Raw genomic sequence first — 23,421 nt, forward strand, 5'->3', positions numbered from 1 at the left:
AATAGTCTAGGCTCTATTTTGCAGAAATTCCACAGATTCATTCTGTAATCCGAACCCGTGAGATGAAACACTCCTGTTCGTCTATTCCAACTTGGAGTTTACGTCTGCATTCAACAGCAGGATGCTGACCCCCTGTATGCTGACTGCAAAGAGATTATGATTACCTGCAACCACGGCACAGCATGCAAGTGACCCTGGCTGACCCAGTGAAGCAGGAACAGCTAGAGCCTATTCCGATCTCTTCACTAAAGATGGATATGGTTACGAAGATATTATTGTCTACCCTTTTCCTATTAGTCCTTTGTTGTAGATATTCGATGTTGTTTTCCTTGTTTTTCATCAATATGCTGCTTAACTTGTTCAACAATGGCGTGGTCCAACCACAGACCATGCGGTGGGAATGTATTTGTGCTTAATTGGCTGATGCAAGTGCTGATAGATGGGAACTTTGTCCCTGAAACAACCATCTTGTATGACTTGAGATTAATTGGTATTTTGCTATTAGTTGACAACTCTCCAAAAACATTTGAGAGAAACAGTGAAAAAGAAGATGATGTTAAGACAGACCCCCGAGATACAGCACGCCACGGGCAAATCATATAAAGACCCATCCTTACACGGGACACTAAGCTCAAAGTCAACAAAGCTAAGCTTTTTATTCATGCAACAACTAGCCTAACAGTTTAATTTCAGTACAAAAAAAAAAAAAAAAAAAGGGGGGGGGAGTGAGGAAAGATAAGTTCATGAGGTGGTCTTGCTGACTGTTTCTTGAGGTTGCTTGCCTAAATAGCCAGAATTGTTTTAAAGGTGGTGGAGAAGCGGAGCTTTTGAAGTTTTTGTAGTGACTACTGACAAGTTCTCTTTGAAGTCCAAAAGCCCATTTGCATAGAGAAGTGTGTGTTTTGCTGTAAAAATAGGAGTATATATTTATCTTTCAATTATAAGAATGTTTGTATGTATTTGGGGTTTGAATTGAATGTGAGGCAGAAATATGTTCATGTTTTCCTCTTTTCCAAGTTATACTCTGATAAAAACAAGAAATGCATAATTAGATCTTGCTCATCTGAGGGCAAAACACAAGAATGATAATTTCTCAGTCCACAACCAGAAAACACAGTAAAATACAACTCAAAAGTATGTTTGTGTGAGAGCATGAAGTGATGGCCATCCCACATGAAAGTTGTGTGAATGTATGCATGTGAAGGTATGACTATATGATTATTAATATATTCTGGTTTTGCTCACAAATGCATAAACCATATTACCTCACATATGCATAAGCAGCTTTGGATAAAGAGTGGGAGACACATAACCCTGAGTTAAATAAAGTTTCATTTGCAAAATAAAAGTTTTCAAGAACCACATGGAACAAAGAGTTGAACCAAGCGAAAGACCATCAGACAGGCCTGGATTGTGCAAAAGAAAACGGGGGAATTGTTGAAAGAATCTTAGATGATGCAGGACATACACTGCTTCAGGCCTGCTTGCACAATCCGACCTGCGTGCCGGACGGCAGGGACCTGTGTTGTCCAGCAGCAGATGTGTGTCCTTGAGCAGCAGATATCAGAAAGCTGCATAGAGGAAAACAAGGAAGGAGGTTGTTATCCAGAGTGTGAGAAACCAGAAGATGGGGGGGGCCTGGAAATGTGCCTTGGCTAGTAGAGCCAAGAAAGTTATAGATATAGCGTGTGAAATTAAATGTAACCAATAGAAAGTTAGAATAGAGCGTGTGAACCCTGTAGGACCCTTGATAATGTGTGTATTTTTGGAATAAAGTCAGAGCATTGACTGTACCTCTCTGAGGATGTGTCTCGGACTCTCGAGCTCGTTTTTGCATCTTCTCGTTTTAGATTGCAGCAGAAATGCCCTTTGCCCGTGTGCAGCCCGTAGTCTCATTTCACCTACTCCCACGTACCCACCCCTGGAGACTACAAATTGACTGGTCTCTTGCTGCTTCTCTGCTCCTTGCTCTGGAACAATATTCCTCCTGTTTTCTGGAGAGAGGGATGGCAGGAATATCAAAGGGGAGTAATTTTTTTTGTAGTCTGGAAGTGTTAGTCCTCCCTTACCTAGGAGGGCTGGTAACACTTCTTAGTCGTCCCTCAGTAGGTTTTGAGCTTTTTCCATTCAGATATGGTCATGAATGTGACTGTGCCATGTCTGTAACTGGGAATTAATCCTTCTGACTATCCATTCTGCATGTTGCCTGTTTCAGCAGTGTACCTTGGCATTAGGACAGCAATTGTGCACACACTGCTGCTCCAGCAAGAGGGATGGTACTTTGTCTTCCCAGCAATTGGCACTAGGGTTTGAGTTGAAATGTAAATGTTCCTGGATAGTCAGTTGTTATTATGTATTGCCTGAATGCAGCTCTAGAGCTTGTGATGGGAAAGAAGCAGAAATACCATTCTTGCAGTACTTACGCGAAGCTGGAATTTAATTTTTTCTAGTTCTGGTGCTGGTGTTTACCTTGGCACCTTTCTGGTTAGGCAGAGGGAAGTCAAGTCACTGAAGACAAGATGCAATCTGCTCCTCTTTCGCATTGGGAAGGATACTGAGGTAATAAAATGCGAAGTTAAACAGGACCTGCAGTAGGGAAACTACTGCATGCTTTCTTCTGATCTTGAAAGGTATTGGGACTTATGGGATGTGACTTTGATCCATTTCCTAAGTGCACAGAGCAGTTGTCTGCACGTGGGTGGAGAGGCAAGAGATTCCATTTGCAGCCCAAACCAATTGTCTTGAGATGTAGTTGGCTGGGGTCCAGTGTTTGCTTTTCTTATTAACCCGAAGACTGAACTCAACTTAAAAATCTTAAAGTGCTTTTTACATTTATTTTTAATATTATCAGCATTTTACACTGCTTCCCCCCCCATTTTCTCAGTTAGTTGGTTTCTCCAGTTCAGTAATGGTAGGCTCCATGTGTTGTAGGTCCCATGATTCCATGACACTGTGGGATGATGACCCAGGAGCCAGGCAATGGTTAAGGCTGCCTATTTATGGTCTACAGTGGGTACCCTCTGCGTTATCTTTGCGGATGGAGATGGGCATGGTTGACGTCAAGAAAGGATGTGTTGGCCGAAGGAGGAGGTGCTGTGTGATTCAAAGAAACCTTTGAACAATCTGAAAAGCACTTTTATTACAGCTGGGGAATGCAAAAGGGGCAGGTGTTTTCCCCCGTGCACTCCACTGAGGAAAGGAATACCCTAACTTTTTCTACAGTTTGAAAGTAGCAAGTTTAAAATTATCTATACACACGCTTGTGGTGGTTTCTTGCAGTCTGCCTTATCTAAATAGACACTTAGTTTTACCTCCTATTCTTACCATTATAGAGTAGTTACATAAAGTTTTATCATTTCAAACAGTTTCAGGTTCCTCACCCCTCTCTACGTGCTAAAAAGCATTCCCTGATCCCTAAACTATTTTTATCTTAATTGCCCACAGTTTGGGCAGAAACTTTTAAACAGTTTTACATTTTGCAAAGTCACACTTACAGAGCTAAATTAACATAGCTAAATTTTATTTCACTTTCATTTCTATTTCAGTGGAGCCAGGATGATCATCTTTTGGCTCTGACAAACAGAACAGACCAGAACAAAATCATAAGACCGGAACCTAGAAGCATACCAGGCCCAAAAATTAAGAGTCATTGAACAGGAAACGCAATCCCCCTGCAAGGTTAATGAAGTATGTGCTACCACACATGACTACGTTACTCAGCTCTCCACTTCGATCACGCCATACGTAACAGGAGGAGGAGGAGACCATTGGGCTGTATATAAGGAGGGTAGAAACTTCATCGAAGTACGGGGAAGACCCAAAAAGACCTCAGGGACAGTCAACGGACTACTCTCCTCTCTCTCATCCCAAGCAGGAACGTCTTCGTGGTAAGCCTTTGTGTCTGATTGTTACTATTCCCCGGGTTAGTAAAACATTATTATTGTTGTTAGAGCTTTGTTGCAGCAGGTGCATTTACCAATGGCAATTTCACATCTGAATTTCTGTTGCTTCAATAAACCGAACTGTTTGTGAATCTGTGAGCGCAGAAGTTCTCCTTGATTGCAATCAAAGTGTAAAACACACTATTTGTGAATCTGTGCTGGTGGAAGTTCCTATTGAACATGACTAGAGTTATAGTGATGAATTGCTTCTAATCCTAAATTAAGTGTAGCCATACCCAGCCCCTCTTGCCCCAAGGCCCAGCTGGAATGCAGGGGGGTTTATTTTCCGACAGATTTCTTACTTTTAATTCAACACACTCGTGTCTCTGTGTATCTGTGTGTGTGTGTGTATGTATATATATATATGCGAGATGCCTGGTGACTCTGCTCAGACTGTGCTAAACTTCCCTCTTCAGAACCACCTGTCATGTCAACTGTCGTTGGGGGCTTATCTCCCCCCGAGCCTGCTACTCAAGAAGTGCAGGATATCACCAACGAGGTGAGTTGTGCCTAGTCTCTAGATGAAGTCTCTGTGTGCAAAGAGCTGAGTGCTGAAGGTTGCGTAAAGGCTGAGAGACCAGATGGTGATACTGAAGCAGGGTTTAAACTGGCTAGCTTCAGTGAATGTTCACATGTAGTTCAAAGCCCAGCTCTGCTATGCCAGCACTGAAGTGGCTTGTTTGAAACGAGAGGAGGCGTATTTGAAGGGAGAAGTTTGTACGTGGTAGAACTAATTCCTCCCTGAAGGCCGTGGATGGGACCAACTACATGCCAGTCTGCCCTAAAAAGTGATTTAAACAGGACAAGGCAATGGATAAATGGTATGTTCTCTGCTGGCATTGTTTTCTGGAGTCACAACTATGATGCAAGGGCAAATAGTGAGCCCGTGGGGCAAGGTGAGCTTGGCACAAGGCAGGCAGGTGGTTGGTCACAGGCAGTGGTCCTGTCCTGGAAGCAGCTGCGATAGCAGCAGCCCTGCAGTACAGCAGCTTGTGGCAATGTGATTAATCCAGAGGATCAAATAGCACAGGTCATACCTATGGAGGAAGAAACCCAGAATGAACAGGGAATTTGCATTAATTGGGCTCAAAAGGTTACTCTTGACAGACCTATAATAGAATGTACTCTTCTCTCTCCTAATTCAGGCCAACAGAAAACTGTGTCTGGTTTACTGGACACAGGCGCGGATATTTCCATAATCTCTGCCAAAGATTGGCCCAGCACCTGGGGTACAACAAGGCCAGCTGTCGACATCCAGGGAGTAGGAGGATCCAAAATTCCTCTCCAGAGCATTTTACCACTTCTGGTCCAAGGCCCACAGGGTAAGGTAGCTTCATCTAAGCCTTTTATATTGGACATTCCACTAACCTTGTGGGGCAGAGATGTAATAACACAGTGGGGAGTTATCTTATCCATTCCAAATTTGTAATGAGGGCCACTGGAGAGCCGCAAGCTCCACCTCTCACATGGAAATCAAACACACCAGTGTGGATAAACCAGTGGCCCCTCAGAGGAGAGAAATTGCGGCAAATTCATAATTTGGTAGAAGAACAATTAGACAAAAACAGATTAGTCCCCACAAACACTCCATGGAATTTTCCTGTTTTCACAATCAAAAAATCATCTGGGAGATGGAGGTTGTTACATGATTTACGAGAAGCCAATAATATCATAGAACCGATGGGAGCCCTCCAAACTGGGCTACCCTCCCCTGCCATGCTCCCAGCAGAATGGCCACTTGTTATTTTAGACATTAAGGACTGTTTTTTTAATATCTACCTCCATCCTAATGATACACACAAATTTGCATTTTCTGTTCCAGCTGTTAATGCAGCTGAACCCTCCAAACGTCTAAGTTGGCTCACATTGCCACAAGGGATGAAAAACAGTCCCACTATATGTCAATCTGTGGTGTCCAATATAATTGAACCAGTTCGATCTCAGTTTCCTGAAGCTATCATTTTCCACTACATGGATGACTTATTAATTAGTGCCTCTAATACTGAAAAATTGACATTGGTACATAAATCTGTGAAAAAACCCCTGAGTAATCATGGGTTAGAAATAGCCCCAGAAAAAGAACAAAAAACTTCCCCGTGGAAATATCTTGGTCTGATAATAGAAGAGAGAACATTTAGGCCTCAAGCAGTAACCTTGCTCACCAAAATAAAAACACTAAACGATCTGCAGTCTCTTTTGGGAAATCTCAATTGGATACGATCCTTTTTTGGTTTCTCAACAGATTTCTTAGCTCCTTTGTTTCAGCTCCTTAAGGGAGAAGCAGAACTAACTTCTCCTCGTCAGTTGACACCAGAAGCAGAAAGTATTATTGAAGTGATCAATCAGAAAATTTCAGAACAACAGGTAAACAGGAGAGTAGAAGGATTACCTACTGCATTGCTAATCTTTCGTGGACCAAAACAGCCTTTTGCTGTAATAGGACAATTAGACTCAAAAAACAAAAAATTTCTTTTGTGGGAATGGGTATTTCTCAGTCACCAGTTTTCAAAGACAATTGTTACTTTGCCTGAAATGCTTGCAAAAGTCTGTCACAAAGGCAAGCTTCGAATGTTAGAACTGTCAGGGAAAGACCCAGATTTTCTTTATGTTCCACTGTCCAAATCTCAATTGCGTTATTATGATTTGCATCTGTTTGATTTTCAACAGGTTATGTCAGATTTTACAGGCAAACTGATAACCCATTTACCAGCAATTCCTTTTCTGCAGTTTCTTTCCATCTCTCAACCCAGACTGAGAAATAACTTTTCTACTAGCCCTTTGAAGAAAGCTGTGACAGCCTTCACAGACGGCTCAGGGAAGTCTAGTAATGCAGTAGTCGCTTGGTTTGAAAAAGGTGTATGGAAAACAGATGTTCATCAAGTTGAAGGTTCATCTCAGATTGCTGAACTCTCAGCTGTGGTAAGAGCGTTCCAACTTTTTCCACAGCCTCTGAATTTGGTATCAGATTCTGCCTATGTTGTAGGAGTTGTGAGTCGCATAGAAAGTAGTTACTTAAAAGATTTGAACAATCAAAAGTTGTTTACCCTGTTTAAAACATTGTTACTATTAATCCAACAGAGGAAACATCCTTTTTATATCACTCACATTAGATCACATACATGCCTCCCAGGCCCACTTACAGAAGGGAACGCTGTGGCAGATAAAGCAGCAAATTCAGCTTTCCCAGTTAACACAGTACCTACACCTAACAATTTTGAAAAAGCAAAAATTTCTCATAACTTTTTCCACCAAAATTCTATATCACTGAAAAAGATGTTTCAGTTATCTACCTCTCAAGCCAAAGCCATTGTGTCTGCATGTCCAGACTGTCAGTTGGTAACTCCAGTGAGATCTGAAGGAGTTAATCCAAGAGGCCTTAGCCCCTTAGATCTCTGGCAATCAGATGTTACACATGTACCACGATTTGGCAGGTTGAAATATGTACATGTATCAGTAGACACTTGCTCAGGACTCATTGTTGCCACTGCACACACAGGAGAAAAAGCTAAAGATGTTAAGAGACACTTTTCCTCAGCTTTTGCAATAATGGGCATTCCAAAACAAATAAAGACAGATAATGCCCCGTCATACATTTCTGCTTCCCTTAAAGAATTTTTCAATATGTGGGGAATAGTTCACACCACTGGCATTCCTCACTCTCCACAGGGCCAAGCAATAGTAGAGAGAACTCATAAATCCTTAAAAGATATGCTGAAAAAACAAGAAAAAACAACTGTAGGTCTCTCTCCATCAGAGTGTTTAAACAAGGCATTGTATGTCCTCAATTTTTTAAATAGGCTGCATGAGGATGTTTCACCTGTTGGACATCATTTTGGAGCTGGAAAATTAAAAACGGGGGAAGCTAAGGTAAAATACAAGGATATCCTGACAGGAGAATGGCTCGGTCCTGTCCCCCTAATTGTTTGGGGAAGAGGGCATGCTTGTGTCTCCACAGGAGCAGGTCCGAGATGGATACCGTCCAGGCTAGTAAGGATCCACCAAGAAGTTTCCCTCCCAGCTCAACCAGCAGCAGATCCAGCACCAACGGATTCAGCACCAACTACAGGAAGCGATCCTCCATCAGCATCACCTTCGGGATAATCCTGTTTTTTACGTGCAGCATAACACCAGCAAATCAGAAAGACTTAACATCAGGAGCCCTTGCCACACCTCCTCCAACAATTCCAAATTGGGTAATGCTCTCTGGCCAAAATGTTTGGCTAAACCTGGCACAATCACTAAATACTGACTCTATCTGTCTATCTACTTTAGACCCCTCTCACCCTTTCAAGACCTGTCTGGTAGGAATCCCCTGGACCCCAAGAGAATGGGGTGATTTTAGAAATCAATATATCCCCTGGTGTGATGACCATGATCAGTTTAGAAATCCATTCTTGGATTGTCTCACAAGACCAGCAAAAACTTCACATGACAAACAGACATTTAGCTATCAGTGGCAGAGACCTGAGGAATTAGAAATCTTGGGGAGTATCATATCTCCTCTCTGTTTTTACTTCATTCACAACAAACATGTTGCCCCTCCTGAATTAATTAATGTCACCTCTTATGGACCTTATTCCAACTTCAGTTTCTGGTGCAAGGAAGAAGTTCCTTACCAGATACATGCTACCCCTGATTCGGTTATTCTTCCAAAAGGAGTCTTTTTAATTTGTGGACTTAGAGTCTGGAATATGATTCCTAGATTAGCTGCTGGAGGCCCTTGTACATTTGGAAAATTAGCACTGTACAATCCAGCTACCCTTATGAAATCTTTACCTGTAAGGCCTCCCAAAAATCGTGCAAAAAGAAACAGTAACCTCCAAATAACCTCACCCTTCTCACATCATAGAGTGCGCAGGCAATTCCAAGGTTTACACCCATCTCTTAATTTCTATCCATCACAACCAAAACCACTTTCTCCACCTGAAGCAGCACAGGTCCCTGTGGCTGTAGCACCCCCACCTTCAGCTGAAGAACATCCTTTAGCAAAACTGCAGTCCTTGAGTGAATTCACAGCAGAATGCAATTCCAACATGTATTTTTGGTCAGACACCGCAAACATTGTAAGTGGTATACTTCCAATTGTCAGCTCCACAAAAGCCTTAACTCTCCTTACCAGAATGGGATGTTGGCTAGCAAAAGAAGCTAATGCCACCAGTGCTGCCCTTGATGACCTATTACAAGATACCCAAACCAATAAGAAAGCCTTGTTACAAAATCGTGCTGCAATAGATTTTCTCCTTCTGGTAAATGGCCATGGGTGTCAGGAGTTTGAAGGCCTCTGCTGCCTCAACTTCTCTGATCACTCCCAATCTATCCACTCCCAGATTAATCAGCTTAAGTCCTTAGTTCATGAAATCAAGCAGGTTGATCATCTGACTTTTGATGATTTTTTCGACTGGCTGCCCTTCAAAGGCCTCTCTTCCACTATTAAGAAAATTATTGTAGTTAGCATAGTAGGACTTTTCGTAGTGTTTCTCTTTATGTGTGTCTTTCCATGTTTCCTCAGTTGTGTCAGAACCTGTCAATCATTTAAAGCATATCCAGCTTTGCAAAACTGAAAAGGAGGAGCTGTGGCAATGGATTTGTCATATACAGGATGGAAGAAGTCCTGTCAGAGATGGACTAGTGAAGAAAATGAAAACAGCTCAAATGTTATAGAAACCGAAGTTTTTAAGGTGGTTTAAACAGGTTTCAAAATGGCTTTTACCTTTTTGCAGAGTCACTGTCTCCCTCTTCCCGACACCCCCTGTGAAGCTACTGTCTCCCATACAGAGTGTCCTGGGAAGGTGTCCTGAGATGTTTCTCATTGGTCCCTTGTTAACCCCTTTCTATTGGCTGTTGACCCTTTACCTGATGGTTTTTTCTATGTGACCCTGAACTTGTGATTGGTCCCCTTTTGACCCTCCTGAAAGCCTTATAAACCCCTACCCCACAATAAACTTCCTCTTTCGTCCGTCCCTCCCTGGTGGTCTGTGTGCTCCTTGCGGGGTCGCAGGGCCACGTGCTGGGGGGCAGGGGGAAGAACATTCACCTCGCAGGTAATGGGCTAGCAGCCTAAGGCCTGGAGGTCTCCCCCATCCCACTAATCCGTCGTAGCAGCTCTTTTTCAAATAAGTATAAATTGCATCCTTAGGAGCTGGAGGGGAGCAACGTGGCATGGGAAGACTCCGTCTGTGTGTCCCGTCTTGTCTTCCCACTCACCTGAGCCCCGTATTCTGTGGTTTAGGCCTTGATATGCTGTTCTGTCAACCATCTAGGCCTTGCCTTGACAAAAGACTAAACATTTCTATTAGCTTCAGAAGTAGGATTGATATGGGGAGCATAGAATGGGGTAAGAGGGTTAAGGAATGTATAAACAAGGGTACTGGAGAAAGGGAAAGGAACAAGGGACAAAAAAGGGAGGGGGGAGGTTGCTGCTTTTAAAATGTACTTCCACTACTTATAAAACTTACAGGTCTTACAAATCTTAGAAAAATAAAAAAACCATTAGGGGCTTAAGGCATCACTGTGCTAATGCTCCCAAAGTACAGGGCAAATATGGCATTTGAAATGTGGATGTAGAGATTTTCTGTTTGATTCCAGAAGAGGAATGATCTTAATTTTGGTGTTCTTTCATTCTCAGTAACTTCAGGAGAATGAAAACAGATGATTCTTTGCTCTTTATTTTCTGCCTTGTACTGAGAGCAGGAGAGAGAACTCTTCCTGGTCCCTCCCCATCACAGAGGCTTGGGTATAGTTCTCTAAGGAAAATACCCTTATGTTGGGCAGTCCCTCTGTGCTTCCAGACTGTGCATATTTTAGAAGAAAAGCATCAGAGGACCTGAGTGCAGCTCTGAGGCTGTGAAACAGAGCAGGGATTTTCAGCCTCCCAGGTTGACTGGCGTGGGAACTGGTGTTCCAGGTGAGGGGAGCTGGCTTGCACTTCTGTGTAACAGTGTGGTTGACACAGGGTGTACCCTGATAGGGGGCATGGCTTGGTGCCTCCGTCCTTTGATCCAGAATCAAAAGGGGCAGCAAGTAGCAGTTTGCTGTCTGTAGTGAGCAGGAGACTGTTCATCTGGACAGTTTTGGAGCAGGGGAAATCAATTAGGAAATCTCCTTCTCACAGGATTTTAAATAGTGCTGGAGGCAGTGCTAGGAGGGAGGGCTGGAGGTCCTGGTGTAAATCGATTTAGAGTGGGGGTTCTGGATTTATTTTATCAAGGATGTATGTTTGAAAGGATGGGATTTGAAGTGGTAGATGTGAAAGAAAAGCCCGAGTATGAACGTGCCAACCATTTTTCCTTTTCTTTTACAGGTGAAACAACAGTTTGAAGAGCAGGTAAACAGGAAATATAGCATCTTTAGAGCCATACTCTACAGGACTCAAAAAGTTTCTGGGACGATGTACTTCATTAAGGTTTGTATATGATATAGGAGGGAGTGCTTTGCAGTTAAACAATATAGGTGACGTGCAGAGTAGCTTAGAGCTGGAAAGAGAAGCAGATGTGGTAGAAAAGCATCTGATGTGAGTAATAGAGTTGAGGAGTATCTCAGGATGTTTATAAAATTCCTCTCTTCGGCACTACTGTAGAAGAGGAATAGTTCTTTCTGTATTTTCAAACCCCTCTCTCTGCTGCAGAGGTTAACCCGGTCCTGCTTAGTTTAGATCCCTCTGAGAGCACCATTCATCCTCTACTAGAAAACTTTACCCACGTCTGTGAGCAGCTTCCTGTGAAGTAGCAGGGAAGAACTTGCTGGCTGTGGTTTGCATCTGAAGGCCAGCAAGCACTGCTGAGCAGCAGGCTGGCCTTCTGGAGCAGAGCACACCTGGCATGGGACTGCTGTCTCTCAAACCCCACGTGTGTGGGGACATGTGCCTGGTGGGACACGCTCCCCTGACAAGAGTCAGAATCGTTTTAGGAAAGAAATTGTCTGGTAGCATTTGTGGGAGAGTAATTCTGCAGAGAGATGTGGTGAGCATTTGCTCCACGCTTCTCATATTTAGTTGATGACAGGAAGGACAGACAGTGCCAAACATCTCTCCCAGGTGCTTTTTTAACATAACACCAGTTGTTTGTGCTCTGTGGGCACCAGGGGACTGTACTGACAGACTACCTCTTCTGTGGCTAGTCAGTGTCTTAGCTACATGATTGATATTTATCCTTTCCTTGCTCCTGTGAGATGGGCTTTCACGTTGTGGACAAAGCACTGAGTAATGAAGAGTAACAATTTACTAGAGGGCTGAAGTCCAGCCAGAAGTCATGCCCAGTTGCATCCCAGATTTGTCTCTTCTTTCCCAATCTGCAGACAAGGCTTTCAGGTTGTCATTGCTTCTCAGGACCACATGCTGGTTTTGGAAGGATCTTTCTGTACTTTCAAAGAGCAGATGTTGTCTCTGCATCTTGTCCCAGCCCGGAGTCATTAAGACTCACTGCGTCTTGTCTTCCACCCTGAGTGTGCCAAGAGGCTGAGAGCTGATGTGCTGCCATCTTGGTGACCAAAACAGGACACCATCAAAACCTTCCTCCTCTTCCGCCTTCTGGTGCTTCCACCCTCAAGCAGTCCTGCTCATTTTCCCTTCATCTGAGACTGAAGGTTTTTAATAGAGTTTTCTCCAGGTGTAGACAGCAAGTACTCCCCAGACTTGGGTGAAGAGCTGTGGAAGTAAAAAGTGGAGATAGAACCTCAAATTAAGCTCCACGGCAAAGACAGTCTTTCAAGTATGTAAAGAGCATCCTTTTGTTTGAACCTGCTTCAAGCCCATGCTCCTCACTTTCCCCCTGTTTTGTTTTCTAGGTCCAAGTTAGTGGTACTGACTATGTCCACTTAAAGGTGTTCGTGGGCCCTCCTGCAGAGAACGTATATCCTGCCCTTATCAGTTTTCAGACTGGCAAGACCAGAAATGATCCTCTGGACTACTTCTGAGACATGATGAGGGCAGTACTTCACTTCTACAAGTCACGTGGGGTTCTGACCATGACAGTAAATGCATGAAAATAAAATAAGGCTTGAAAGCTATTTGTTCCTTTGCTGTGTGTCATGCCTTGGGCCGCTGCCCGGCTAAAGCTCAAGTAGGCTCCAAAATACTGTTTCAAGCTGTTTCTGCCACCTGGGGTACTACAGCTGTAAGACAGGGCCCACCCACTTCAGCTCCTCTTTCCAAAACTCTGTTGGGTATCTTGGGCTTTTTGGGTTTGTTTCAGTGCATTAAATGCAAGCTATTGGCGACTTGTCAGAAAGAGTGGGAGATAGACAATTTCTGGCACGGGGGAACTGAGAACCCAAACTATCCTCCCTTAAGTGCAGCTTCACTCACAGGGAGGAGAGGGGTGGTGGGGCGGGGAGCAGGAATGTGTGCCTTGAAGGAATGGGAAGACAGTCTGCTTCCACCGTTGGTCAACAGAACCCTAAATTTAACAGCAGCAGGTATTAGAAACTAAACGGAGCTGGTGGACTAACAGGGAGGACATGGTGAGAAGCATGAACCAGACTGGGCAAGAAGGCATTGTTTCCCCTGCCATCACCTATAAATAAATGCTCTGCTGGGGCTTTGAGCAGGCAGAGCTCTGCCAAGTTTGTGAGGAGACTGGGGATGCAGGATCAGGCTCTTTGTTGAGATGGTTCCCTGCCTTTCAGCCAAATTTGCTGATGGAAATCTCCCTGCAGAGCTGATCCACTCTGTTGTTGCTTCACTAATAAATGGTTCAGGAAACACCACACTGGGGCATACTTTCCAGTGGGATTTTGAGCCATGGTGAGTGGGATGGGGCAGCCATCCATGTCAGCATCTTCTGGAAGGACATGCCAATGGAGGTTCTCAGGCTCCAGCTTTCAACAGAATGATGTTCCTCAACTTGTCTTCATCAGTGCTGTGTTGTGTGACACACAACAGGCTTTAGGGCACCTGCCTGACCAGACCTCCTCTTCCCTTGGACTCAGCTGGACGAGAATATATCCCCTTGTCTGTGCACGGGAAAAGGGTTTGGTTGTAAATCACCTTCCCAAAGAGGGTCCTTGCTCCTGAACTTCCCTTGAGCCCAGAGTGTGTGTCACTGCCATTGGCTGCAGGAGTGGCTCTCAGGCAGCCTGTGGAGCTGGAGGCCTAGAGCTACAATGTGTGTGTACCTAATAACTATAAAGTCTGCATCATAAAGTCCGTTCAATCACTGTACATCCTTTTCCACTTCTGAGATTTTCCCCATTCTGATTCCTAGTCCTTCACGGGGGAGGGGGGGGAGGGGGGGTTTTTCCAGCAAATATATCATGATTTTTCTGTTGCTATAAATCATAGAATTATCGAATTATGAAGGCTGGAAGAATTTGGTTGTCATGAAGCAGACTGAGGGGAGGAGGCTCTTTACTGGTAGCACAGGCTCAGCATAGGCTGGGCTGAGATCTTTGTGCTGCTGAAAGTCAGGTTTCTACTGATCTTTCTTGATGTATGATGTCAGAAATCTTTTGAAATCAGGATGAGGAGCAGAAGGGGAAACCTTTTTTTTCAGACCAGCGTGGTGAAAGTCAAGGCTGATGTTCCTGTGATCATGAAAACAGATCTTCAACTGGTACGTGGAGGGCTGCTTTCCTCTAGTTCTTGAAAACATTCAGACCATGTGTCATACAGTCCAGTCACAATGAGGTGTCTTTACGCTGTGAAACCAGAAGGCTGAACTACTGAGTCGGGCATTCACAGTCGTTCCTCCAGAGCTGCCTTTGTTTCTGGCTTAAAGATGACTTGTAAATACATAAATCTGGGGTTTGGATTTTGGTCAGAGGATTTTTATATTTTTGTTTGCTTTGTTTTGTTACTGTACCAGTGTTTTTATTTACTGTAGCTTGTAGTTCTTCAACTTGCATATACAGGACCAGGGCATAGTGGCCTGCAAGCTGTAAACTTTGTTTCTTCCTTATTGGGGTAGTACATGGTGCAAGATGTTACTCAGCTTCACGACTATAAAGAATGCCAGAGATGTTCTGCCAGCAGAGATTCTCCAATATAACAGCAGTAAATTGAAGGGAAATTCTCATCTGTGTACGTATATGGTACGTAATATCAGATGTCACAAATCCTAAAAGAAGGGACATGCGTTAGCTTGTTGATGTTGTGCAAGAGATGGAATGGGAACCGCCGTTCTTTTCATGCTTTTGTTCCAAATCCTGTTTTGTTACATCTGAAGCTGACTAGAGAGGGGTGTAGGCGAAGGTTGCCTTTGATGACAGGTCTGTGAAACGTCAGCACTTCAAAATGACTTCCTGAAGTGTATGTGCAGGATGAGTATTGCATCCCAGTCGTAAAACTATCCCTGGATTTTGGGGCAGCCATTAGCAGTTTTAGCAGCTCCCATTCCTTTTCTTCCTGAGACCTGGAAGCATTTTTCTCCTGGTTCAGAAAGATGTTGTCTCAAGGCAACTGTTTCTCCTCAAATGTTTTTCATGCCCTCCCATAGCACTGCTGCTCAAGTTTGGGAAATTCTGCAACACCTTTATCAGTAACAGCTCTCATGTATCATCCTGGCTGGGCTTCGTGAAGGAAGATTTGGGGAGGGCTCTACCCACGTTTGTTACAAGTGCGCTGGTGGCTAAAAAGGCCAATACGAGACAGGTACGTCCGGTTGCAAAAGGCACAACAGAAAGACTCCTTAGATGATATATTCTGCAAGACACGATTCTTTCTGCATTGCCTTTTCTCCTCAAGGGTGATCCTGTGTGCATTCTCAAAAGCAGCAGCAGCGTTATAGATGGTGTGTCTCCAGGTCTCCCGATTGGAGGCCAGAGTAGAGCAGTTATGTTGATCAATATGGCCAAGGCTGAGATGTTGTTTCAGGGAGTCCTCGTATCTTTTCTTCGGGGCTCCTCTCTTGCGGCAGCCGGTGGCAAGTTCACCATAAAGCAGGATCTTAGGGAGGCGGTGGTCCTTCATCCTGGAGAAGTGCCCTGCCCAACGCAGCTGTGTTCTCAGCAACATGACCTCAATACTTGTGACTGCTGCTTGTTCTAGAACAGATGTATTGGTCACGTAATCTGACCGGTGGATGTTTAGGATTGAACGGAGACAGCGTTGATGGAAGCGTTCTAGGAGACGCAGGTGGTGGCGGCAACACTGCTCTATATACTGTTGAGTTTAGGGCCCCTAGAGCCCCAGATTCTGAATCTCAGGTCCTTTGTACCAAGAACAGGCCTAGAAGTCAGGTGTGAAGTTTAGAGCCTGTTGCATCACTTGTCACCTGTGAGGAGGAGGGTCAGTAGCCTGGGTAGCACACTGGGAAGTCTGTGCTACACAGCCCCCATTGCTGTGGCCATAAACATGCTTGTTTTGGGCAAACTCCCTCGTGCTGATTGCAGCAGAAATGCCCTTTGCCTGTGTGCAGCATGTAGTCTCATTTCACCTACTCCCACGTACCCACCCCTGGAGACTACAAATTGGCTGGTCTCTTGCTGCTTCTCTGGTCCTTGCTCTGGAACAATATTCCTCCTGTTTTCTGGAGAGAGGGATGGCAGGAATACCAAAGGGGAGTAATTTTTTTTATGGTCTGGAAGTGTTAGTCCTCCCTTACCTAGGAGGGCTGGTAACACTTCTTAGTCGTCCCTAATAGGGGACTAGTAGGTTTTGAGCTTTTTCCATTCAGATACGGTCATGAATGTGACTGTGCCATGTGTCTGTAACTGGGAATTAATCCTTCTGACTCTATATTCTGCATGTTGCCTGTTTCAGCAATGTACCTTGGCATTAGGACAGCAATTGTGCACACACTGCTCCTCTAGCAAGAGGGATCGTACTTTGTCTTCCCAGAACTTGGCACTAGGGTTTGAGTTGAAATGTAAATGTTCCTGTATATTCAGTTGTTATTATGTATTGCCTGAATGCAGCTCTAGAGCTTCTGCTTCTGATGGGAAAGAAGCAGAAATACCATTCTTGCAGTACTTAGCCGAAGCTGGAATTTAATTTTTTCTAGTTCTGGTGCTGGTGTTTACCTTGGCACCTTTCTGGTTAGGCAGAGGGAAGTCAAGTCACTGAAGATATGATGCAGTCTGCTCCTCTTTTGCATTGGGAAGGATACTGAGGTAATAAAATTTCAAGTTGAACGGGACCTGCAGTAGGGAAACTTCTGCATACTTTCTTCTGATCTTGAAAGGTATTGGGACTTGTGGGATGTGACTTTGATCCATTTCCTAAGTGCACAGAGCAGTTGTCTGCACATGGGTGGAGAGGCAAGAGATTCCATTTGCAGCCCAAACCAATTGTCTTGAGATGTAGGTGGCTGGGGTCCAGTGTTTGCTTTTCTTATAACCTGAAGACTGAACTCTCTTAAGAATCTTAAAGTGCTTTTTACATTTATTTTTAATATTATCAACATTTTACATTGCTTCCCCCCCCCTGTTTTCCCAGTTAGTTGGCTTCTCCAGTTCAGTAATGGTAGGCTCCATGTGTTGTAGGTCCCATGATTCCATGACACTGTGGGATGATGACCCAGGAGCCAGGCAATGGTTAAGGCTGCCTATTTATGGCCTACAGTGGGTACCCTCTACGTTATCTTTGCGGATGGAGATAGGCATGGTTGATGTCAAGAAAGGATGTGTTGGTGGAAGGAGGAGGTGCTGTGGAGCCAGGATGATCATCTTTTGGCTCTGACAAACAGAACAGACCAAAACAAAATCGTAAGACCGGAACCTAGAAGCATGCCAGGCCCAAAAATTAAGAGTCATTTGAACAGGAAACGCAACCCCCCCGCATATGTCAATGAGGTTAATGAAGTACTTGCTACCACACATGACTATGTTACTCAGCTCTCCAGTTTGATCACGCCATATGTAACAGGAGGAGGAGGAGACCATTGGGCTGTATATAAGGAGGGTAGAAACTTCATCGAAGTACGGGGAAGACCCAAAAAGACCTCAGGGACAGTCAACGGACTACTCTCCTCTCTCTCATCCCAAGCAGGAACGTCTTCGTGGTAAGCCTTTGTGTCTGATTGTTACTATTCCCCGGGTTAGTAAAACATTATTATTGTTGTTAGAGCTTTGTTGCAGCAGGTGCATTTACCAATGGCAATTTCACATCTGAATTTCTGTTGCTTCAATAAACCGAACTGTTTGTGAATCTGTGAGCGCAGAAGTTCTCCTTGATTGCAATCAAAGTGTAAAACACACTATTTTTGAATCTGTGCTGGTGGAAGTTCCTATTGAACATGACTAGAGTTACAGTGATGAATTGCTTCTAATCCTAAATTAAGTGTAGCCATACCCAGCCCCTCTTGCCCCAAGGCCCAGCTGGAATGCAGGGGGGTTTATTTTCCGACAGATTTCTTACTTTTAATTCAACACACTCGTGTCTCTGTGTGTGTGTGTGTGTGTGTGTGTATGTATATATATATATGCAAGATGCCTGGTGACTCTGCTCAGACTGTGCTAAACTTCCCTCTTCAGAACCACCTGTCATGTCAACTGTCGTTGAGGGCTTATCTCCCCCCGAGCCTGCTACTCAAGAAGTGCAGGATATCACCAACCAGGTGAGTTGTGCCTAGTCTCTAGATGAAGTCTCTGTGTGCAAAGAGCTGAGTGCTGAAGGTTGCGTAAAGGCTGAGAGACCAGATGGTGATACTGAAGCAGGGTTTAAACTGGCTAGCTTCAGTGAATGTTCACATGTAGTTCAAAGCCCAGCTCTGCTATGCCAGCACTGAAGTGGCTTGTTGGAAACGAGAGGAGGCGTATTTGAAGGGAGAAGTTTGTACGTGGTAGAACTAATTCCTCCCTGAAGGCCATGGATGGGACCAACTACATGCCAGTCTGCCCTAAAAAATGATTTAAACAGGACAAGGCAATGGATAAATGGTATGTTCTCTGCTGGCATTGTTTTCTGGAGTCACAAGTATGATGCAAGGGCAAATAGTGAGCCCGTGGGGCAAGGTGAGCTTGGCACAAGGCAGGCAGGTGGTTGGTCACAGGCAGTGGTCCTGTCCTGGAAGCAGCTGCGATAGCAGCAGCCCTGCAGTACAGCAGCTCTTTTTCAAATAAGTATAAATTGCATCCTTAGGAGCTGGAGGGGAGCAACGTGACATGGGAAGACTCCGTCTGTGTGTCCCGTCTTGTCTTCCCACTCACCTGAGCCCCGTATTCTGTGGTTTAGGCCTTGATATGCTCTTCTGTCAACCATCTAGGCCTTGCCTTGACAAAAGACTAAACATTTCTATTAGCTTCAGAAGTAGGATTGATATGGGGAGCATAGAATGGGGTAAGAGGGTTAAGGAATGTATAAACAAGGGTACTGGAGAAAGGGAAAGGAACAAGGGACAAAAAAGGGAGGGGGGAGGTTGCTGCTTTTAAAATGTACTTCCACTACTTATAAAACTTACAGGTCTTACAAATCTTAGAAAAATAAAAAAACCATTAGGGGCTTAAGGCATCACTGTGCTAATGCTCCCAAAGTACAGGGCAAATATGGCATTTGAAATGTGGATGTAGAGATTTTCTGTTTGATTCCAGAAGAGGAATGATCTTAATTTTGGTGTTCTTTCATTCTCAGTAACTTCAGGAGAATGAAAACAGATGATTCTTTGCTCTTTATTTTCTGCCTTGTACTGAGAGCAGGAGAGAGAACTCTTCCTGGTCCCTCCCCATCACAGAGGCCTGGGTATAGTTCTCTAAGGAAAATACCCTTATGTTGGGCAGTCCCTCTGTGCTTCCAGACTGTGCATATTTTAGAAGAAAAGCATCAGAGGACCTGAGTGCAGCTCTGAGGCTGTGAAACAGAGCAGGGATTTTCAGCCTCCCAGGCTGACTGGCGTGGGAACTGGTGTTCCAGGTGAGGGGAGCTGGCTTGCACTTCTGTGTAACAGTGTGGTTGACACAGGGTGTACCCTGATAGGGGGCATGGCTTGGTGCCTCCGTCCTTTGATCCAGAATCAAAAGGGCAGCAAGTAGCAGTTTACTGTCTGTAGTGAGCAGGAGACTGTTCATCTGGACAGTTTTGGAGCAGGGGAAATCAATTAGGAAATCTCCTTCTCACAGGATTTTAAATAGTGCTGGAGGCAGTGCTAGGAGGGAGGGCTGGAGGTCCTGGTGTAAATCGATTTAGAGTGGGGGTTCTGGATTTATTTTATCGAGGATGTATGTTTGAAAGGATAGGATTTGAAGTGGTAGATGTGAAAGAAAAGCCCGAGTATGAACGTGCCAACCATTGTTCCTTTTCTTTTACAGGTGAAACAACAGTTTGAAGAGCAGGTAAACAGGAAATATAGCATCTTTAGAGCCATACTCTACAGGACTCAAAAAGTTTCTGGGATGATGTACTTCATTAAGGTTTGTATATGATATAGGAGGGAGTGCTTTGCAGTTAAACAATATAGGTGACGTGCAGAGTAGCTTAGAGCTGGAAAGAGAAGCAGATGTGGTAGAAAAGCATCTGATGTGAGTAATAGAGATGGGGACTATCTCAGGATGTTTATAAAATTCCTCTCTTCGGCATTACTGTAGAAGAGGATTAGTTCTTTCTGTATTTTCAAACCCCTCTCTCTGCTGCAGAGGTTAACCCGGTCCTGCTTAGTTTAGATCCCTCTGAGAGCACCATTCATCCTCTACTAGAAAACTTTACCCACGTCTGTGAGCAGCTTCCTGTGAAGTAGCAGGGAAGAACTTGCTGGCTGTGGTTTGCATCTGAAGGCCAGCAAGCACTGCTGAGCAGCAGGCTGGCCTTCTGGAGCAGAGCACACCTGGCATGGGACTGCTGTCTCTCAAACCCCATGTGTGTGGGGACATGTGCCTGGTGGGACACGCTCCCCTGACAAGAGTCAGAATCTTTAGGAAAGAAATTGTCTGGTAGCATTTGTGGGAGAGTAATTCTGCAGAGAGATGTGGTGAGCATTTGCTCCACGCTTCTCATATTTAGTTGATGACAGGAAGGACAGACAGTGCCAAACATCTCTCCCAGGTGCTTTTTTAACATAACACCAGTTGTTTGTGCTCTGTGGGCACCAGGGGACTGTACTGACAGACTACCTCTTCTGTGGCTAGTCAGTGTCTTAGCTACATGATTGATATTTATCCTTTCCTTGCTCCTGTGAGATGGGCTTTCACGTTGTGGACAAAGCACTGAGTAATGAAGAGTAACAATTTACTAGAGGGCTGAAGTCCAGCCAGAAGTCATGCCCAGTTGCATCCCAGATTTGTCTCTTCTTTCCCAATCTGCAGACAAGGCTTTCAGGTTGTCATTGCTTCTCAGGACCACATGCTGGTTTTGGAAGGATCTTTCTGTACTTTCAAAGAGCAGATGTTGTCTCTGCATCTTGTCCCAGCCCGGAGTCATTAAGACTCACTGCGTCTTGTCTTCCACCCTGAGTGTGCCAAGAGGCTGAGAGCTGATGTGCTGCCATCTTGGTGACCAAAACAGGACACCATCAAAACCTTCCTCCTCTTCCGCCTTCTGGTGCTTCCACCCTCAAGCAGTCCTGCTCATTTTCCCTTCATCTGAGACTGAAGGTTTTTAATAGAGTTTTCTCCAGGTGTAGACAGCAAGTACTCCCCAGACTTGGGTGAAGAGCTGTGGAAGTAAAAAGTGGAGATAGAACCTCAAATTAAGCTCCACGGCAAAGACAGTCTTTCAAGTATGTAAAGAGCATCGTTTTGTTTGAACCTGCTTCAAGCCCATGCTCCTCACTTTCCCCCTGTTTTGTTTTCTAGGTCCAAGTTAGTGGTACTGACTATGTCCACTTAAAGGTGCTTGTGGGCCCTCGTCCAGAGGATGTATATCCTGCCCTTGTCAGTTTTCAGACTGGCAAGACCAAAGATGATCCTCTGGACTATTTCTGAGACACAATGAGGGCAGTGCCTCACTTCTACAAGTCATGTGGGGGTTCTGACCATGACAGTAAATGCATGAAAATAAAATAAGGCTTGAAAGCTATTTGTTCCTTTGCTGTGTGTCATGCCTTGGGCCGCTGCCCGGCTAAAGCTCAAGTAGGCTCCAAAATACTGTTTCAAGCTGTTTCTGCCACCTGGGGTACTACAGCTGTAAGACAGGGCCCACCCACTTCAGCTCCTCTTTCCAAAACTCTGTTGGGTATCTTGGGCTTTTTGGGTTTGTTTCAGTGCATTAAATGCAAGCTATTGGCGACTTGTCAGAAAGAGTGGGAGATAGACAATTTCTGGCACGGGGGAACTGAGAACCCAAACTATCCTCCCTTAAGTGCAGCTTCACTCACAGGGAGGAGAGGGGTGGTGGGGCGGGGAGCAGGAACGTGTGCCTTGAAGGAATGGGAAGACAGTCTGCTTCCACCGTTGGTCAACAGAACCCTAAATTTAACAGCAGCAGGTATTAGAAACTAAACGGAGCTGGTGGACTAACAGGGAGGACATGGTGAGAAGCATGAACCAGACTGGGCAAGAAGGCATTGTTTCCCCTGCCATCACCTATAAATAAATGCTCTGCTGGGGCTTTGAGCAGGCAGAGCTCTGCCAAGTTTGTGAGGAGACTGGGGATGCAGGATCAAACTCTTTGTTGAGATGGTTCCCAGTCATCAGGCAAATTTGCTGATGGAAATCTCCCTGCAGAGCTGATCCACTCTGTTGTTGCTTCACTAACAAATGGTTCAGGAAACACCACACTGGGGCATGCTTTCCAGTGGGATTTTGAGCCATGGTGGGTGGGATGGGGCAGCCATCCATGTCAGTATCTTCTGGAAGGATATGCCAGTGGAGGTTCTCAGGCTCCAGCTTTCAACAGAATGAGGTTCCTCAACTTGTCTTCATCAGTGCTGTGTTGTGTGACACACAACAGGCTTTAGGGCACCTGCCTGACCAGACCTCCTCTTCCCTTGGACTCAGCCGGACGAGAATATATCCCCTTGTCTGCGCACGGGAAAAGGGTTTGGTTGTAAATCACCTTCCCAAAGAGGGTCCTTGCTCCTGAACTTCCCTTGTGTCCAGAGTGTGTGTCACTGCCATTGGCTGCAGGAGTGGCTCTCAGGCAGCCTGTGGAACTGGAGGCCTAGAGCTCCAGGTAAGAGTACAGTAAGATGGGGGGGGGGTGCCGCGTTGCAAAAAAGGGGGGAGGACCGTGGCACTACACGAGTCCGGGCCAGGAGAGTGGGATGCAGGTAGAATGCTTTATTCCCGTGTGCACCCAGTCTTTATCAGCTCGGGAGGGGAAAGGGCCAGAAGACAGGGCAGAGCATGAGACAGACAAGCGGGGGACAAACCAAGGTAGGGACAGGGGCAAAAAGGGGAGGAGCACAGGAGGAACCAGGGGAGGAAAGGGCGAACGGGGGCTGTCTCCTGTCTGCAGCTTTTCCAGCCAATCGGCAGAGAAACAGAGGAGCAGGGAGGTGAACAGGCCGGGATGTGGCCGAAAGGCACAGATTCTGGGGGAACGTACAATGTGTGTGTACCTAATAACTATAAAGTCTGCATCATAAAGTCGGTTCAATCACTGTACATCCTTTTCCACTTCTGAGATTTTCCCCATTCTGATTCCTAGTCCTTCAAGGGGGGGGGTGGGGGCTTTTCC

General features: G+C 45.0%; 1 protein-coding gene and 1 long non-coding RNA gene across 2 annotated transcripts; both read left to right on the forward strand.

The window, feature by feature from the left end:
* The first annotated feature begins 4,980 nt into the window (after positions 1–4,980).
* Positions 4,981–12,851, forward strand: LOC116782525. The gene is made up of 5 exons (XM_032679277.1): positions 4,981–5,263; positions 6,184–6,613; positions 7,897–8,134; positions 11,242–11,343; positions 12,723–12,851. Exons 1-5 carry the CDS (start codon positions 4,981–4,983, stop codon positions 12,849–12,851), a joined length of 1,182 nt encoding a protein of 393 aa, XP_032535168.1.
* A 7,327-nt stretch (positions 12,852–20,178) lies between these two features.
* On the forward strand, positions 20,179–21,819 carry LOC116782629. Its single transcript, XR_004355278.1, has 2 exons — positions 20,179–20,219; positions 21,597–21,819. It is a non-coding gene; the product is annotated as an uncharacterized LOC116782629 (long non-coding RNA).
* Positions 21,820–23,421: the final 1,602 nt, after the last annotated feature.

Source organism: Chiroxiphia lanceolata, chromosome 2 (assembly GCF_009829145.1).
Source record: "Chiroxiphia lanceolata isolate bChiLan1 chromosome 2, bChiLan1.pri, whole genome shotgun sequence".
In the NCBI taxonomy this organism is placed as follows: Eukaryota; Metazoa; Chordata; class Aves; order Passeriformes; family Pipridae; genus Chiroxiphia; species Chiroxiphia lanceolata.

Coding starts and splice junctions, on each gene's coding strand:
- LOC116782525 (XM_032679277.1), top strand. CDS start 4,981: ATGGAGGAAGAAACCCAGAATGAACAGGGAATTTGCATTAATTGGGCT. Junction 5,264..6,183: donor TCTGGTCCAAGGCCCACAGG/GTAAGGTAGCTT, acceptor GTTTCTCAACAG/ATTTCTTAGCTCCTTTGTTT. Junction 8,135..11,241: donor CTCCAACAATTCCAAATTGG/GTAATGCTCTCT, acceptor TTTCTTTTACAG/GTGAAACAACAGTTTGAAGA.